This window comes from Camelus bactrianus, chromosome 1, assembly GCF_048773025.1.
Source record: "Camelus bactrianus isolate YW-2024 breed Bactrian camel chromosome 1, ASM4877302v1, whole genome shotgun sequence".
Taxonomy (NCBI): Eukaryota; Metazoa; Chordata; class Mammalia; order Artiodactyla; family Camelidae; genus Camelus; species Camelus bactrianus.
In genome coordinates, this window is record NC_133539.1 from 107945998 (window position 1) to 107965738 (window position 19741).

Here is a 19741-nt window from a genome sequence, read left to right on the forward strand (position 1 = left end):
ATTGTGCTGTACACCAGAAATTGATACAACATTGTAAACTGATTATACTTCAATAAAAATATATTTTTAAAGAAGAGAGAGAGAGAAGCCTTCAAAGGGGATAGGTTTTTCAAATAGGCTTCTTTGGAATGATATAGAAGGAGAAGAAAGGAAATAAGGCATTTAAATAGTGTCGTTATAAAAACTAGGAAGTATCTAAGTGAAAGTATGCAAGTCCTTAACAAAGTCATTATAGATCCTCCCCTCCCTACTTCTTGATGCTATATCTATTATACACCAAACATCATGTATGCTAGGGTCTGTTGTTTCGATCTCTTTTTACCTCTTTCTGCTCTAGTAGCATATTCTTTTTTTTGTGGCTTTATAATGTAGTATATGTTGATGTTATAAATATGGCCTCTAAATGGTTGATTCCTTCTTTTTGCTTTTTCTTTTGAAAATCCACTTAGCTGCTTGTGGATTTTTTTTTCTTCTTTATGAATTTTTTAAGTACTTTTCTCTAATTCTTCAGATACTTTGGTTGAGATTTTAAATACTAGAACTACATTTAATTTTATGATTAATTTAGGAGAGAATGGAATTTTTTATAATTATATATCATTTATACATGAAAGTGATGCATTTCTTTATTCAAATCTCATTAGGTTTAAATAAGGTTTAAATTTTTTCATAACTGTATTGTACATTATTAGGTTAATTCTTAAATACCTTATGGTTTTGTTGTTGTATGATTAGTATTTAGTGTTAAAAATATTTTCTACTTGCTTATTGCTGAGGCAGAGAAACCTTTCATTTTTATGTTGGTCTTATATGTGCAGCCTATAGAACTTTTATCCGTTTTGATAGTTTGTGTTGGATTTACTATGTAGATTATTATATGATCTGCAGATGTTTTTGGTTTTGTCTTCTTTTCTAACCTTAAAACTTTTGTTTTATTCTCTTACCTACTTGCATTGGCCAGGACATTAAGCACTATAAAAATATGACTGGTAGTGGGGTTTTTTTGTTCTTGTTCTAAGAAGGTATCTAAAGTTCTTTATAACTGCAGTTTCTGAGATAGGTCTTTGATATGATAAAAGTTCCTTTGTATTCTCAGTTTTTTGGGATTTTCCTTTCATAAATTGATAAGCTTGAATGAAATTGATTGATCTTTTCTAATGGTAAACCATCCCTGCATTTCTATAATAAATCCTATTTAAACAGACATATTTGTTTTCACTGTTTTGCTTAAATGCAGTGTTATATTTAATATCTTATTTAGGATTTTCACACCTGTATCATGTGTAAATTTGACATACTTTTTTTTTTGGTTACTTGTACAACTTTGAAATCAAGGTTATATACCATTTGTAAGATACCTTTAATAGCTTTTCACCCTTTTTCTGTACTGAAATAAAGTTTCTATGACAGAGATTAATTTTTCCTTGACATTTTGAGAGAATTCTCTTGTGAAAGCTGTGTCAGTTTTGAGCTTCTTTGATTAATATTTCTACTTCTTTAGTGGTTATCTATCTATAGTAACTTTTATTTCCTCATGTATTAATTTTGGCTTTTTGTAAGCTTTTTAAAATATATCAATTTCATCACAGTTTTCAACTTTATTATTTTATAGCTCATGATTTTTTTCATAAAACTGTTTCTTTTTTTAATTCCTTTCTCATCATTCATTTTATCTGTATATTCTTTTTCTTGATCAGTCATGCCAGAGGTTTGTCCATCTTACTGTTGCTTTTCAGAGAACTAGCTTCTTTTAGCTGTTTGTTTCTTGCTTTGAATAATCATATTTAAAATAATAAATATACCTTTAAGTGCTACTTTACTAGTCTCCTAAAAATTTGGACATAGTATATTTCCATAGATCTTTAGTGGTAAATATTTTGATTACCTTTATGACTTTCAATTCAATCAATTCAGTACTTGTTTTTGTTCTCCCTGGATCAGATTGTATAACATGTTGATCGCCCACTGTGGATCTGTGTGTGTTTCCTCCGAGGCCCAAATTCACATTTCACCCCAGTATGACACACTAACAATATATGTGCTTATAATTAATCTGTTTGTTTTTCCAGAACAATTGGAATTGTTTTAAAAAACCATTTCTTTTCTTGTTCTCAATTTGCAACCTCTTTACAGCTTTATTTCTTCTTGGAATTTCATTACTCTGCACAGAATAAATTTGGAATAATTGGATGAAGGAAAGCGTCACCCATATCTGGGTGACAGAGCCCCTAAGGAAACACAACTGTTACTCATATTTGGGTGATGTGGCGATCAGTGTGTTAAAGCTGTTCTATTTTATAGCATTATTTGAGAATGTGTTCTGAGTGTTTGGTAAATAGGTATATTTAAAAATAAATGTCTACCTTGTATATATAGTTATGTATTTATATTCATTACATTGAATTTATTTACTTTGTCATGCAAATTATCAATATCTGCTTATTTTTTGTCTACTTTTTAAGAGGGATGTGTTAACTACTGTTGTTGACTTACCTTTCTTTGTAGGTTGTTGCTTGGTATATCTCAGAATATATATATAGATCAGTACCTCTGTGTTCATGATTTGTACATTTTCTGAAGTATTCACTTTATCCTTACATCCCATTCTTCATTTATGAAGAGTTTTTTCCTTTTCAATTCTATTTTAAAACATGAGGCCTCCTACTTATAGTTTCCTTATTAATTTCACAAGCTTATTGATGCCTTTCCTTGAACAAAAAAATACCCACATTTTACCCACCCATCTGTTTCATTGGGAATTGTCTAGAGTTTAAAATCTATTGCTAAGGATTACTTTCTTACTTTTTTTGTTTTTGCTTCCTTTTTTATTTAGTTTCAGTACTTGCTCATTTAGACAGAAGTAAACTTTGCTTTGATATTACTTCTTCCCTTACTCCCAAGGAAGAATAATTTTCTCATAGACTCCTCCAATATTATCTTTCCAGCTAGTTTACTTCCTTAAAGTGTATTTTCTAATCATCTGAGACCTTGTTTGACTAAAAAATCTTACTTTATTCATGAATAGAAAATGGTTTGGCTATTTTCAAAAGTCTATTTTTGAGGTTATTTTCTGCATTTTCACTGGAAGACATAAGGGCAGAACATGTTTTATCTAAAAGGGATAGTATGGCCCTCCAGCTGTGTCAGATGACCTAATTCACTAGATACATTGGTCCTTTTGAAGATTCCTCAGAGAGCTTTCCCCACTTTAGGTATTTGAGACTGTGGTTCACCAGAGTGGACGATGCCTCCCCTGGCTATTTACTTTGACTCAGCCCCTAACTTTCAGATTTCCTCTGCTTGACTTGCTTGCTCCATAGGTAGTCTTGTTGGGGAAAATATCTTTTAAAACCATCCAGGCTGGTTCCCTTTAAAAAGTATTTCATATCTGGCATCAAAGAAATTAGAGGAAGTATGGATTTATACTCATTGTATTGCTCAATCTCCTAATTTCTACTTTATATATTATTTTGGTGAATAATGAGCTAAGGTTTACAAAACTAACTCTCCAGTCTCTTACAGCATTTGCATGAAATGATCTGGACTTATTTTTCTTGGCTTGTGGTATCTCTAACTAAACTTTCCCAAACAATAAGCAAAGTTACATTAAACATCCTGTTATACCATCTTTAAATTCCTTTTCTACCCATCTGTTTATTCTCTTTCTTTTGGTATAGATTATTTTCGTTTCACTTATGAGTTTATGTTACTGACATACCCTGTTAAATTTTTTTCCTATGAATTTAACTTTATCCTGAAGGTATTAGCTAATTGATCTGATGATATATATATAATTTAGTGAAGAGATTAAAACTTAGGCTTTGTTGAGAGGGGGTAGAAGTATGCTTTAAAAAAGGCTTCTAATCTGTGTCCCATCCTTGATATCCAGCTCTTTTTCATTCAGAACTATATTTCTGCCTTATACTGTGATGCAACTATCTTCTTTTGCTGCAAAGATTATTCTAATTTTATATTTATTTGACAGATCCCTCAATCTCCTCCTAGCTTCTGAGGCATCTCTGGGATTGAATTCTAGGGAATGAGTTTATACCCCTACAACTTGTCAAGAACCTGTACAACCAAGAATTCTATTTGTCATCTAGTTGTTAATCTAAAATCCTATCACATAGTTTTAATCATATTAGTAGTCAGGAAATACATGCTCCTTTTTGGGGAAAGAAAATACTTAAAGATATATTCCAGCAAACTAAAAAAATTTTCAAACTTTAAGAATACATGAATGGAAAGGTGAGAAATTTGTGTTAGTAAAGGAGTGGTTGTTGACTAGTGAATCCATATTTATATAGAAAGAAGACTAAGTAGTATTGTAAATATTATGATAAAATGTAATTTAAAACAGACAATTCTAGAAAGAAGGGTTGCATAGTATAATAATAATTTAACTCTGTGTAACAAGGACAAATATATCTCCAAGTGACTATTAACAAAAATCTTAGGCACCTTTAAAGAAACTGAGCTAATTTGGGCTAATATATATCCAAAGGTATTGACAGTCTTTGTCTGTAGTTGTGTATTGGAAGAAATGTGGACATTTTATTTTCTTGTTTTATCTATTTTCTGAATTTTCTGTAACAATTAATTGTCTTTCATAATTAAAGAAAAATACTGCTTTCAAATTCAGACTAAAATTATGAAAATAAAATTAGTATACCTTGAGCTTTTATAAAAAACTTTTTAAAAATGTTAATAACAATAGAACTGACAGTAAACATTTGTCTTGGCTTAATGTTGCTTTCTGAAATTTACAGTGGAAGTGAAGAAGCTCTTTCCAATGAAGACTGTGAAAATGTTTACCACTTGGTATACTCAGCACATCGCCCTGTTGCTGTGGCAGCTGGAGAGTTCCTCCACAAAAAGTGAGTTAATTATCTTTGAAACCAGGTTGCACTCTTGTGTGGTGGTGGTGGTGGTGGTGTTGTTTTAGAGTTAGTAAAAGAAAGTAGTAGTGATTGAAAACAGTGCTAGATGCAGCCATTACAAATTCTGGGGGCTATAATATCCTCACAGCCCACATGCACATCATGGATCACATCCCTGAGAATGATGTCCCTTGAGAAATCTGGAAGGATGTTTCTCAGCTATGTTGTGAGTGGAGATTAGGGAAGTACTTGAAGTATTTAAAAGCTCCCCTAGGTAAGTGTTTTTTTTTTCCCACCAAAATTTTTTCTCTTTTAAAATTTTGAGTACTCATCTTACTTTCTCAACATTGGTAATCTAAAGTCATCTTGAAAATGCCTCCCAACTTTTTTTTTTCCATTCAGAATTTCTGTTAGGATGAGGATCATTTTAATCAGTAATCATAGTAATGCTGAAAATTATATAGCAGTTGCCATTTAATTTAAAAACAAAATCTCATCTACTTTGACAAAGCATACAGCCAATGAGAGTTTATGGATATAATTAAACATTCTTATGAAATACATTTTTTAATTATGGTCTACTGTATATGTTCTATCATTTATTAGTAGATTAATTCATTCTTAAAATGGAGACATATTCTTGGGCAGGGAGGTGTTTTGCTTTGTTCTTATTTTTTTTGTACATAGATTTAACTTAGTGACTTTGATCACTGGCAGGTGATTATGCCATTACATGTAGTAATTTGTGATTATGCCAAGCACAGATGTAAATCATGCACTGGGCAACTGTTGTACATGGATGATTAACTCTGATAATGAGCAGTCCTGGCCCTCCATCCAGCATCAGCATCTCAGTGCTGCAACTACAAACTGTTCTCTATTCAGTGGTATCTCTCAAAGTGGAAAAAGTTGTTTCTGTGTGAAAAATCTTTCTTTAAGAAGGAAGCTGGTTACTAGTGCAGGCTGGTAATGAAAGTGAGGAAGAAAGTCAAGATTTTCAGGCATGACTTTTAAAATAAGATACTGAATTTGCCAGTAACTCTGACATCATTGGCTAATAGAGTAGTGCTATTTCCATGTGTATTATTCAGGTGTTACCTGTCACAGATATCAAGGGTATACTGTAGTCTTAACTTCCCTTCCTTTTTCAGGACTATTATATTCTTGTTAGCCTCTATTGTCTACTTAACTTTTCAAAAAGCTTTGTATTTTTGGAAAGAATTTATTGTTTCTATAGTTTCCCAAAAAAGGGAGACTAAAAAGTTTGATTCTCTGTGAAATAAGGCCATAAACACTTCACTTGAGTCAGAAAGAGCCCTTGGATATATTTAATTCTCTCTGTATTGTATTTTTCTAAGTAGTTGACACACTTGCTAAAATATTTTCAACTGTAATATTGTATATAAAAATCCACAAGAGTGAGTCTCCATTATTTCTTACTTCTTTATGAAAATGAAGCCAATTCTTAAGCAAATGAAAGCTTCATTCCATGAAATTGTTTTATGCCCCTGCCCTAGAGATACTCACAGTTTGAGAACTTTTGATTCTTAATGATCTCTTTGAGCATTTCCCCACCGTTTAATACTGTGATCTTTTAAAATCTTAACAAGTAAGCTGTAGAGTAGACCCAAGAATTCCATGATTATATTTTTTCAAGAAAAAGTGCATGCATGCACATACATATTTAGTCTGTTTCGTAGTCTAGTTTATAAGATATACACATAACTTAACCAAACATCCAAAAAAATTTTCCCCTTCCCTCCAAAATACACAATTTCTCTATACTCATTTTATGCTTGAAATTGGTTTGTATTTTATGTCACATGAAGTTCATTTATGGAGTCTCTGATTTTAGAGGCCTATGGTGACTTCCATATCTAAAGCAGCACACTCTATATCCCTGTTTCTAGACCGTTTTTTCTTGTAACATCTGAGTTGGTATATATTGATCTACTGTTTATCTCCATCCACTAGAATGAGAACTCAGTGAGAACAGGGACTTTGTTCACTCTTATATCCCTTTTATCTAGAGTAGTACCTGGGAATGAGGCAACTTTAGCAGTCCTTAAGTTTTGTTAGAATAAATCCATCAGTAAATTAAGATTTTCAAGTCATTTCTTTGCCGTATTTTAGATTTGTCACTAAGTAGTAGTTTTATAAGTTTAATGTTTATTTCATTTTATTCAATACTATTCAGTTAGTGAGTACTATTTCTAAGTAATAGGCCAATAAATAGAAAATAATGCAAGAAGTCATACTATTATTGATGGAGCATTTGGTTAAATTTTATAATTACTTGACTGTGAAATCAATATTTAAGAAAATAGAACTCTATTTAAAATTATATACTTTAGTGTCTATCATACAGAATAAAAAGTTTATATTTCATAAACATTAGAACATTCACTAGTCATCAGTAAAAAAGCTTTCTTTAACACTTTATATTCACTGATACTGTTTCTTTTCTTTTTAAAAAAACTGAAATAATTTATACCTTGAAGGGAAAGATTAAAATTCATATCCACATAAATTTGTAATGTTCTTGTTTTGTTACCTCTTTTCAGGCTGTTTAGCAGACATGACCCACAAGCAGAAGAAGCATTAGCAAAGAGGAGGGGAAGGAACAGTCCAAATGGGAACCTTATTCGAATGCTGGTTCTTTTCTTTCTTGAAAGTGAGGTAAATTTTTAACATAACTCTTTATTTTGTTTTTAGTATTATATTACATTTTAAATAAAGTTGTTATTTAATTCATTGTAAGTAATGATATTTTTTAGTCAAATGAAGACAAGCTTGTTTCTTACAAAACTGTCTCCAGGGATTTTCTGATTATGGAATCAGTACTTCAGGTTTTGTGGAAATATGTACACAGGTGTGGATTAACACTGAATACAGGCTAGCAGTTTTTTAAGTTTTATAGTATTGCAATACTGCATACATTTTCATTGTTGCTTTTTGTTTTCCTTGAATTTTTGCCTGCAGTTTTTAAATTATCCTATTTAACTAGTTTGCAAACATTGTCAGGCTATCAAAAACATTAAGTTCTATTTTGTTTGAAAATTATATTATTTAAGGAGAAAGAAAAATACGAATTTAAATGTAAATTAACAGATGCACAAACTCCATAGCAGTATTTCCATGTCAGTTATCACTTAAACAATTTTGTAATTATTGTTCATAATATATTATCTATTAGAATCAGTTTGTACAAGTGAACTTTGGTTTCCCAACTAAAATATTCTTTGATGTTAGAACTATATTTCCTACTGCTGGTATGACGCTGGGGGAATGGTAAACTAAACCTAAAGAGCCTTGAATGTATAAACCTCTTGGCTTAGAAGTGAGTGGAAAGAAAGTTGCAAAAAAACAAAAATAGAGAAAAATCTAGAACTCTAGGACTCTGAACTTTACTTGGGGGATTAGAATTTTTGGCTTGTATTGGAATGTCCAGGAAGCAGAGAAACTTAGAAGATTCCAAAACTGGTCAAGTTTGAAAGTGCTGGAGAGACTCTGTAGGATGAGGAATAGAGAGACAAAGAGGCAGTGTATAAAATAATTAAAATCAGAGAGAAGTAAGAACTTAGTCAGTGGAAGGAGAGGGTTAGAGCAAAGCAGCACAGAAAAGTGGTGAAGGAATTGCCACTTAAATAGTTTTTAAGTGAGTTGGGAACGGATGGGAAAAATATAAAGTCAGAAACAAAACCAGTTGGAGAGTTACATTTAAATAAAGAATGTGTTTACCAACAGTGTTTTAAGTATGTATTCAGATTATATGGGGAACTTATTAAAATGCCAGTTCTGATTCAGTAGCTCTGGGTTGGGGTGTGAGCTGCTACATTTCTAACAAGGTCCTAGGTAGTGTTAATGCTTCTGGTCCAGAGACCAGACTTTGCATAGTAAGGGTCTAAAACATTTTCTTAACAAAGCAAGTGTGGATATATTATGGAGTAAAATACAGATGCTTACAAATGCTTAAGGTTCAACACTAAATACTCAATAAGTATCATATTTATGATAGACTATTCAGATTAAACTGTTAGCCCTTTAGGTCTTAAATGGAATTAAACGTATTTTACAACAATCAAGTCCTATTTGAAATTTTGACTCTAATAGCAGTAGTACTTTAAAAAATTAATAGGGATGAGAGATGCCTATACTGTTTAAACTGATGAAAAGTTTAGGGAATATGATGATCAGGCTAATTGAACTTGATTATTAATTGAAGGAAAATGTTTTAGGCCTCTAAAGGCCCAAGGGCTTTTCTTTTTGATACATTAAAAGGCATAAGTACTTAGTTTTACATAGTTTTATCTTTTATTTAAAGCAGTAAATTATAATATGTATTACTGTTCTGTTTTCAAGTAGTATTGCTATTTTCATGTGTTTGCTGCTGTTTAGTAAAGTGTTATGAATACATTAAAATATATTTCCCAGTTCTCCTCTGTGGCATTCTTGTTAGTTGCAAAAGCAACTGCAAATCATATTTAAGGGTTTCTGGTTGATAATCATGATCATAATATTGGCCTTTATGGTCTCCTGTGTTTCACGAGAAACACTCTTTGTTTAAATCTCTGTTCTTATTTTGTACACTAGAGTACACTTGGAGCTGAATGCTTATTAAAGCCATATTCCTATACTGTGGTGGGATTCTGATTGTGTCATACTCTGAATTCCTCTTTGTTTTACTGTAACACATGTTATAGTAATATTTTAGTAATAGACTCATAAAAAGTTGAATTGAAAGAGACCTTAGAAATCATAAAGTAGAATGAGTCTAGCTTATAGATTAATTGCCAATCAATTAATTAGAATTAACTGACCTGATTATCATTCCTGTTTCTTTGTTTTACTGGGATGATAAATAGCAATGTTTTAGTAACAGAATTCTAAAATGTTGAATTGAAAGAGGTTTACAGTCCATAGAGTAGTCTTCCTCTTTTATATGTGAATTATGGGTAAAATAATGGAGATTAAGAGATCTGCCTATAAACTAGTTCTTTTTTTTTTTCTGTTTACCAAAAAGTAACATTTTAAAGCCATCACAGTCTTTTTAGCAGTCATTGGTTTCAAGGCACAAAATACCTTGTATATTTGAGATACATGCCAAATGGTAGGATAAATGGTACTTGGATGTGATGAGTCCGGATTTTCCTATAGGTAGTGTGACCATAGTACTTACTGTACAAACTGTGATGCTTTTCAGAGTGACAAAAATGTTGTTAATAATTATTCTGAAGTAGTGAGCATAACCCAGAATATTTCTGGACAGTCTAGAAGTATGGTCACCCTCCTTCTTGGCATATGGAATGGTGAGGCTAATTATGACAGTCCTTAATTTAAGACAGAAAGTTAACAAATATATTACTTGTATATGCAGGAAATCTCTCCAAAATGACAACTTCCTTTCCTTTTTTTTAAAATGTGTTCTTCAAGATTTGCCAGTTACTGGCTCTATTTCAGCAGAGAATAAGACTGAACATAAGAGTATTTAGAAATTTTAGGCTTAATAATTTGGGATGGCATTATTTGCATTGTAAATGATTTTTCATAAAAGGAATAGTGTAAGATTCCATTATATGGTGAGCTCCTTTAGTGTATTTATTTGACAGAGAGTTAGCAGGCAGAAAAAACATGAGATAAAATATTACAAGTAACCTTGAAGCCAATTAGAGATGAATGGGAACATACCCAGAAAATTGTAATTAAAGTAACCGGGAAAATGAGATTAGTTTGTTATATACAAGATTAGAGGAAACCCTGTAAAATAAATTACACTTAGATACAGCATGGTAAAATTCACCTAGACATGAATGTAATTTTAATTTATGTTACATAATTTATAAATAATTTTAAATTTAATTTAATTATCTATTTTTCTGTACAGTGACTCATTATCCATCAATGAGCTACCGTTTTTATTCGGATTCCTAAAAAGTACAAAAAATACTTTGATACCTGATTTTCATGCTGTTTTTAAAATTATAACACCAAAAACTGTTTTTAGAAAATAAACTTTTGTTTCATTTTTGAAGTTCCAATCCTTTGTAATCCCAGGGTTTTTACAGCCATTGAGAATTCCTCAAAGCCTTCCTTTTTATAGTGTCATCTTTCACTATAGAAATATAATGAAGAATATATTCACAATAGAATGAAGTGTCTGAAAGGTGATTATAACCTTTTGCCTTATTGGCCATAGTAGAATTTTTTTTTTTCTCAAACATGGATTTACCTGATATTCTTGTAGAGATTTGAGAGTAGCAAGTTATTTGGCCATCACAGATGCCCCAAAACAGAAAGATTGACAGACCATTTTATACTGATTGTTGTCGCTAATACTGGTGAATTTGAAACTCTTACTCAGAAAATGGGTCAATACATTATCACATTATTCTGGTATACAGGTTGAGTTTGAGACAAGTGGTTATTGGTGTTAACAGAGTGGATTCTACTAAGCTACCACCTTACAGTCAGAAAGATGAGAAAATGGTTGAAAAAGTTAGCATCTATACTAAAAATATTGGCTACTACACACAAAAAATTTCTAGAACAGTGACAACGTTCCTGAGTTAAATTTTAATATGCCTTCGTTCAAGGCATAGAAGAGTCATCCCTAAACATGCCAGTGGTGTGGAATTACACTACTTAAAGCTGTGAATTGTGCCAGTAACTTATCCGACTGAAAACCTCATGCTAATTAAGTCAAGATGAATGAGATACTACCAGTTCACTGGAACAATGAAGAATTTGTAGAAACTCTAAAGTAAATGACTGTGAATTCCATTGTTAAGTAACCCCAACTTGAGACAAAAATAGGGAAAATGTTCTTGAAATTTTCTAGTAGAAATCGAAATACACTGAAAATCAGAGCAGCAAACGCTGGTGGAAGGAGTAAGCTATCAGTAGTAACTAAGTGGCTGCCCTTCAGCTGAGCTTATTCCCCACTTTGCAAATGCTGTACAGACATTTGGGATGTGGGCGTTGGTCTGAGAAGCAAAGTAGTGAATAAATACCCCAGATAATTTATGGACACCAAGAGGGACAGGGAACTTCTGCACTCAAAATACAAATTGCATACCTACAATTAGAGGAAACGTCTGCCTGATTATAGATTACCTCTTTCCACATTATTGTACAACCAAGGAAGCCAGCACTTTGCAATCAGATTCAAGAAAAAGGCTCTAGCTACCAGTATTCTTGATCTAGATTCATTAACATGTATATACTGGCAGCGAAGAAACTATGAAACTTGAAAAAAAAATCAATACCAGGAAAAGAAGCACAAAGCCCAATAATACACTGGTGAAGATTTTTTGTTAATGTCTCCAAATATAAGAAGAAGCCATTATGAAAGAAGAAGAGGGCTCTTAGAAATTAAAAGCATGAATTTTGAAATGTAGGGGTGAGGTGGATCTTTAAACGGCCTAAATGGACATAACCAAAGATTGGCTATAAATCAAGGGATTTTTCCAGGAATTAGTGCAAAAGAAGAAAGAAATGAAAAGTGGGTGAGAGAAATTAAGAGATAGGGAGTACAGATTAAGAAGTTTATTGTATTATCTAGTAGAAACTCTTTAAAGAAAATGAAGGGAGGAATTAATAAAAGGATATGCAGTTAAAATGTTTACTACCTATGCACTCTTATGCAGAGTATTACTTGAGGATGTTTTCTAGCAAAATGAAAAATAGATAACAATAAAAGGAAAATAAGCAATATAAGAAGTATTGGTAAGTAAATCTGAAAATAATTAGAACTAAGCCTAAAATAATGTAGCTGTGAAGCCTAAGGCAAATATCTAAAAGTTATTCTTAAAATATTCACATTAAATGAAGAGAAATAGATAAATGTGCTAAGGATCTTGGTGATGGAAAAAAATATAAGTTAGAAAATAAAACTCTGAAGAAAGCACATATAAAGACAATGTCATCAGGAGACTGGAGACAGATGTCAACATTTGTAAACAGGAGACAGATGTCAACATTTGTAATCTCAGTAAATGTAAATCAGTTAACAGGTTTTATTAAAAAAAGACATTGTCATTTAGGGTTAAGATAAATTAAAATGTTTATAAACACATCTTAATCAAAAATTTAACAGAGGAAGGAAACAAACTGGATAAAAGCTGAATATAGTTAACAAATGCTTACAAAAAGCTGAAGGGACAGTATCATGTAAGATAAATCAGAATTGAAACCAAAAGCATTAAGAGGGACATAGTTTATATGTATAGGAGGTATGTAATTCACCAAATATATAATTGTGAACTTTTTAATACACTCTTCTACAGTGATACTTAATCATGTATACATAGTCAGGCATAAAAACAAGTTTATTCAGCATAGGGGTTTTTTAAATTATGGTGAAATAACAAAATTTACCATTTAGTTCATTGGCACTAAGTACATTCACGTAGCCGTGCAACTGTCACTGCCATCAATCTGTAGAAATTTTTCAAAATTTTCCTAAATTGAGACTCTGTACCCACTAAATAATATCTCCATTTCAGCATAGACTTAATAGCCTATTTTTTTTAACTACTGGTTTTTCTGTTTTCTGCTGCTAATTTTCATTTTTGACACCAGGTTGTGCACTACTTGTGCTTGTCACTGTTGGAATGATGTTACTCATAGTCTAAGGATATTTTCCTAGGATATGCAATTTGGAAAGTTTGAGTATATCTGGCTGCAAACCTTTGCCCATCTTCTTTCTATGCAGAGATGCTAACCGATTATTATCTCCTCTGACTTTGACAGAAATCATTGGGAGACTGTGGGGTGTTGTGTGTACCGTGTGTGTACGTACTTTTCCTGAGGCATTTCAGAAGCCAGAATGGGATATTTGAAATACTGTGGAAATGAAGTATAGAATTCAGGAGGGCAAATGAGATAGAACTTTAATTAGGTCATCAAAATTTACATAGAAGTTGATAATGATAGAATTAGGAATGAGGAAGAAAACCAATGCACGTGCCAAATGTGCCAAGATACCAATAGGCAACCAGGAGGTCTACCAAGGTGACTTTCACACATTTTTGGGCCACTTCTCATGATGCTAAAACCATTTTCTTTCACAAGTATAAGAACATATAACTAAAATAAGAGTTATATGAAATAGTACTTAATGTTCTATGTACTATACACACTTTACCACTGTTTCATTTTTTTTTTTTGAAACTTTGGTTTCAGTACATTAAGTTAGTTTCACTGCTAATGAATGGGTTGCCATCTGTTGTTTGGAAAACACTGCTCCAAAGAAAAGAAAAGAAAAACAGTGCTCTAGAAAGTGTCATGTCATGGGTGTCATGAGCCTCAAAGGTGGAAGAACTTTTATACAAAGATGAAGTTAATTGTAAGCAGCAGAAACTAGGACCAACACCTCAACTTACCTTTTCTAAAGAACTTTACTGGATCTTCTCGGTTTAATGACTGACAAGTGGTAGAGAGTTTGGTATGAAGTGTTTGATGAGTAACTTGAGGGTGTTTGTTTACTGTGGGAACATGGATTTCAAAGAAAATTGAAAGGAGTAATGAGCAACAAAAAGTGGAGGTGAGGTGAGATGGGAAATTCACTGAGTTAAGTGGAAAAGAAGAGTGGTGGAGTAACTTACATTTTAGCCTTAACCAAGAAAACATAGATAAAAAGTAAGGCTGGTACCAAAGTTGCAAATGGAATTCTAAGAGAAAGTAATTAATTTTCTTTTTTCTTAAAAAAAAGTTATATAGAGAGACAAACAACAGTAATGAAAAGTGACCTAGATCCAACTTATAACTTCAGGAATTCTGTTAACTAGTTATACTCTCAATTTCCTCATTTATAAATGATGTCATTGGACTAGGAGATCCTTAGCTTTACTACTGTCTTAAAAGAAATTGATTGAGTCTACATATTAAATCCCCATTATGGACAGTGAATACAAATATATATATATATTTGTTTATTTATTTATTTATCTATCTATCTAAGTGGCTCTTGGAAACATTTTAACCAATTTTAATAAACCAAGAATATGGCTTATTAACTCAAAGTATTAGTAGTAGTTTCTTTATTAAATGTTCTTCAGTCACACTTGATTTGTTATTTTTAGTTACACGAACATGCAGCCTACCTGGTGGACAGTTTGTGGGAGAGCTCTCAAGAACTGTTGAAAGACTGGGAATGTATGACAGAATTGCTATTAGAAGAACCTGTTCAAGGAGAGGAAGGTATAGTATTTTGATAAGTTGACTTACATATTGTTTTGGGTTTCCATTAATAATCATATCCCTTATAGATCATTTCTTAAAAATGAGTACATGCAAGCATGCTGTGTGTCTTTTTTGCAAAGAAAACAGTTTGTTTCCTGTTAACAAGCAAAGATATCTCAATAGTATATAACATCTTTCTAGATTAGGACTGCTACCATGCCACACAAGCACACAAGTTTTCAAAATTCCTGTGAATGTCATGTAATACTCAAAAAGCTTTTCTTTATGCTAACTTGAGACACAAAATACTGATGTACCTAACATTAAAAAAAATACATCCAGAAACATTTTGCAATATATGTCCACTTAGCCTTTCATATACAAGGATTTAATTAGACCATGGTCATCCCCTCTTTTGTTATATTTTCTTAAATATTAAAATCAGGAAATCAAAAATAAAGTCACTTACCTAGTTATTCAAGAAATAGGGAAAATAATTGCTATATGATAATTTCTGAAGTATGTATCTTATTACATGTTACATAATAACATGAACAGCAGAATGGATATGTATACTTAATAAAGCATTTATATTCTAAAAGCTTATGAGTATTAGCTCTTCAAAACTAGAAATGTTTTTTCCTCTATGTAGCTTATTTTTCAGTCTAGCCTATAATAGTACTTCAAAGAACTGCTATTACATGTAATCCATACAACGGTCCTGGAATATAGATGATACCTCAATGTAAGTGAGGTTTATAATGAACTAAACATGGACTTTAGAATCAAAAGAAATAGATTCAGATTTTTAACTCTATCCTTTGTGACTAATGTCTTCATGTTTTCTGATCCTTAGCTTCCTTTTCATTGTTATAATGTAGAGATTATTTTTCTTATTTCTGTTATATAGTCATTGTGAGGATTAAGTGAAATAGTATAGTATTGATTCTCTATTCTGTTTCCCCTACTCTTCTGTGTGGTTCAACCCTCTGGTATATAAAAGCAGAGTGAGCCATCACTTGCAGCAGACTACTTAAACAGGATAGTGATCATCCCCCAGTACTCCTTCCAAGCAGAGATGCTGATTGGTATCATCTGCTCTGGCTTTGACAAAGTTCAGTGAGAGAAGCAGCAGCTGTGCATCATACCCAGATACACTCCAGTAAACTGGCCAAAATTGTTTCTTTTAAATTCAAAGTATTTGCCTCACAACCTCATTCTTAATCTGTAACACAAATCCTTCCCCCAAATTTCCTAGCCCTTCTTTCAGGATAGTGTTTATTGTGGTACATTTGCCCCACCTCTGTTATTTACTTAATTGTCATGTGCTTTTTCCCTCCATATCTTTGGTAGGAAGATGGCTCTGTTATTAAGTTGACAAGGCCTTCTACTGATTAGGTCAAACTCTCAGGTGGACTCTGGATTCCTTTCACTTTTGAAGTGATCAGAGAAATATGAACATACATTCTAAAGATTCTCCTCTTTATTTACTTACATGTGTTCCTGCTAAGTTCACTGACTTCCTAAGTCTGTTTTTAACTAATCTTAATATTTTCCCTAGTAAATCAGTTTCTTTTCTAATCACTACAGCCCAGTACATTTAATAGTACGTTTTCCTTCCCTTGCTTATGGCTGTAGAATCAGCAGATTACCAGATAAGAGTAGGTTACGCTTCTCATTTATGATTCCAGGCCATTTTTCTTTTTGTCACCCTATGCTCTAAAAGGTATTTCCAAGGAGAAGTGAGGAAGATTCAAGGTGCTGTGATTTGTTATTATTAACTTTTTACTCTCATTTTAATAAGATGTGTTAGGCAGAAAATAGTAATTACTTTGTCTGTCAGTCATCAGAGTGTTCTAGATAGATTTACCTTGTTGAAATAACTATGTATATTAGGTTTTCTTTGTGGTTTAAATTTAGTTGATGTTACGTTTTTAGCATTCAGTCAAGAAATTGGCTTGGTGTGGCTTGGGTTTGGTTGGTTTGATTTTAACCAGAAGAGTGAATTGTTTTTAAAATTGGAAAAAATTTTAAGTGAACCAGTTTTAAAACGGGTACAATTGAATCTGGGAAGGCAAGGCTGGGGAACTTATTTATAACAAGTCCAGAACCCTCTGACATCATGATTCAACTTTTTTTCATACGTTTGTCCATATGCATGCTGTGCCATAGATAAACTCTGGTATGGAATGGTATCCAAATCAATTTTCTGAGCTAGTGTTTCGCTGTATTTTATTGATAACAAAATGCCACTAGTAACTGAACTTATTTTCTTAAGACTAATTAGAAAATAAGTTATATTTCAGGTAGGTGAATTATGATAGATATTCCAGTGGATGAAAGTCCAGTTGGCAGTTGCAGATACAAGACTAAAATTTGGGAAAACAGATACATTGTCAAAGACTACCAGTAGAAATTTAAATCACAACTGCTACAAGACTATCTTGCAGTGTTTTTAAGGGGCAGAGGTTTTTGGGGAAGGGGAGGAGGGTGAATTCTACAGTGTAAACAAATTGCTGGATAAATTTTTAGTATAATGTGAGCATCTGCATAACAGGTAAACAGGCAAAAACAGGGCCATACCTAAGTCATATAACTTCTCTGGGTTTCAGCTTCTTCATTTATCGAAAAAGGCCCTTTGATTAGATAATCTTCTGTGGTCATTTCTTTTTTTGTGTGAGAAGGTAATTAGGTTTGTTTATTTATTTATTTACTTAATTTTTTTTAACAGAGGTACTAGGGATTGAATCCAGGACCTTGTACATGCTAAGCCTGCAGTCTGCCACTGAGCTATCCCCCCACCACCCCCAACTCTGGGGTCATTTCTAATGCTAGAATTCTGTGATTAAGTTGAAGTAATATGAATAAGAATTCTTCAAGTAGGGGATCATTAATTCATGTATAATTTACAAATATTTATTGACTACCTTCTATATGCTGTTATACTAAGCACTGAGGGTGCAGTTTTAAGAAAGGTCAACTCACTGCCCATAGCTACATTCAAGTGGGGAAAGCAGACCAAAACTAACTAAACAAAATAATTTCAAAAGTTAATGTGTCTCTGTTATAGATGATAATAATAAGAAGGGATCCATCTTTATTTTGAATCCTGAAAGGCAGATCTCTCTATGGAGGCAACCTGTGAGCCAAGAATCTAAAATCTGAGGACTAGCCGTGGAAGGTGTCAAAAAAGAGCTACCTAGATAGAGGAAATAGCAATAGCAGTGTATCTGAAGCACAGATGACATTGTTACATTCCAGGAGCTGCAGTAACTAGAGCATAGTGAGCCAGGGGCACTAGATGAGATAGAGGCAGAACATTTAAGTTCATAAGTGGATTTATTTAGTTGATTCTAAGTGTAATAGGAAGCCATTGAAGGATTTTAAACAGGGGAGTGATGTGATCAAATTCATATTTTAAGAAAAATGCTTTTCGTCAGCATGGTTTAGAATAGGCAGAAAATTAATTAGATAACTGTTGCAGTGGTCTCATGGTAAATGATAAAGTATAGAAGACAGAGATGAATTATAGAAGGAAAGAGGCCATGGTGAGTTTTAAATATTGTGGATAAGGAGGGGACAAAAGCAGGAAGAGCAAGAAAGATAGCAAGCTATATAAAAAGGATGATCAGAAATAATTATACCCTATAAAAGCACAGCAAGGAGCTGTAGTTAATAATATGTATTGCAGAGGAGAAAAAGAACTATGCAAAGATCATTAGCTTTGGTGAAGATTTAGGTCATTGATGACTTCTAAGTGTTTCTTTTCAGTGGTAATAGGGAGAAAGGCATAATTCAAGGTCATAAGAATAAAATCATTAATGAGGAAATGGAGATAGTGTGTAAGGAGGTTTCTGAAGACTTAGAAAGTTATGTAGTTATCTGATAATTCATAGTGTGAACAGCAACCCATTGCTTTCAGCCTTTTTGATTGCTTGGCTCTTGTTTGTGCCTTAAGGCTTACTTTGCTTTCAATGTTATTATTTCATTTTGCAGTATCCCAAAAGAGGTTTCAAATTACAAACTAAGTAACAAAAAAGTTGGCATTGGACACTGTATAAGATTCATTTCATCTTCAGCACTAACATGGATTTTAGTGTATTGTAGGGGAATGTTTCCATACTTGAGAAAAGTTGTTCTCTCCTTACTTTCCATAGAACTAGATTTTTTTCATAAATAAAAAAACATACATTTAGTTCATAAGACAATTTTGTCATTACTTTATCCCCAGCCAAATGTGAAAATTATGAAATTCTAGAATCATAAAATAGAAACTTGGTTGTTTCATTGAGTAGAAGGCTTTTTCATATTATTAGGCACTGGATCAGGGAGTGTAAGTGCAAAGCTGAAGCTTTGTGGTTTCTTGTGGTTTTCCTAAGACAAGCTGAAGTTCATGTGTTTTTCCTACCACAATTAAAATATTAGAACAAAAAATGATTAAGATGTACATATATATTCCTGTTCAGGATGATTTTGATGCAGAATAAAGGACAAAATGTCATGCCTTTGTTTGCCTTTTCATTGCTGTTGATTATATTAAAATAATCAATATAAGCTTCTCCACTTCTAAAGCTTAATCTTTTTTTACTTTTAATTTATACCAAGTTCTGTCTCTGTAATCCCCACATCTATTGGTCTTTAACATTATAAGTATACAGAGAAAGGAACAGAGAGGGAGG

General features: G+C 32.4%; 1 protein-coding gene across 2 annotated transcripts in view; it reads left to right on the forward strand.

Moving 5' to 3' along the window:
* Positions 1-19741, forward strand: part of STAG1 (STAG1 cohesin complex component) — a 327098-nt gene that overhangs the window by 239542 nt on the left and 67815 nt on the right. For both annotated transcript variants that reach the window (XM_010947702.3, XM_074370861.1), the window contains 3 exons: positions 4770-4877; positions 7445-7559; positions 14963-15080. In XM_010947702.3, the coding sequence (XP_010946004.1) occupies positions 4770-4877; positions 7445-7559; positions 14963-15080 (341 nt within the window). The remainder of the gene's footprint in view (positions 1-4769; positions 4878-7444; positions 7560-14962; positions 15081-19741) is intronic.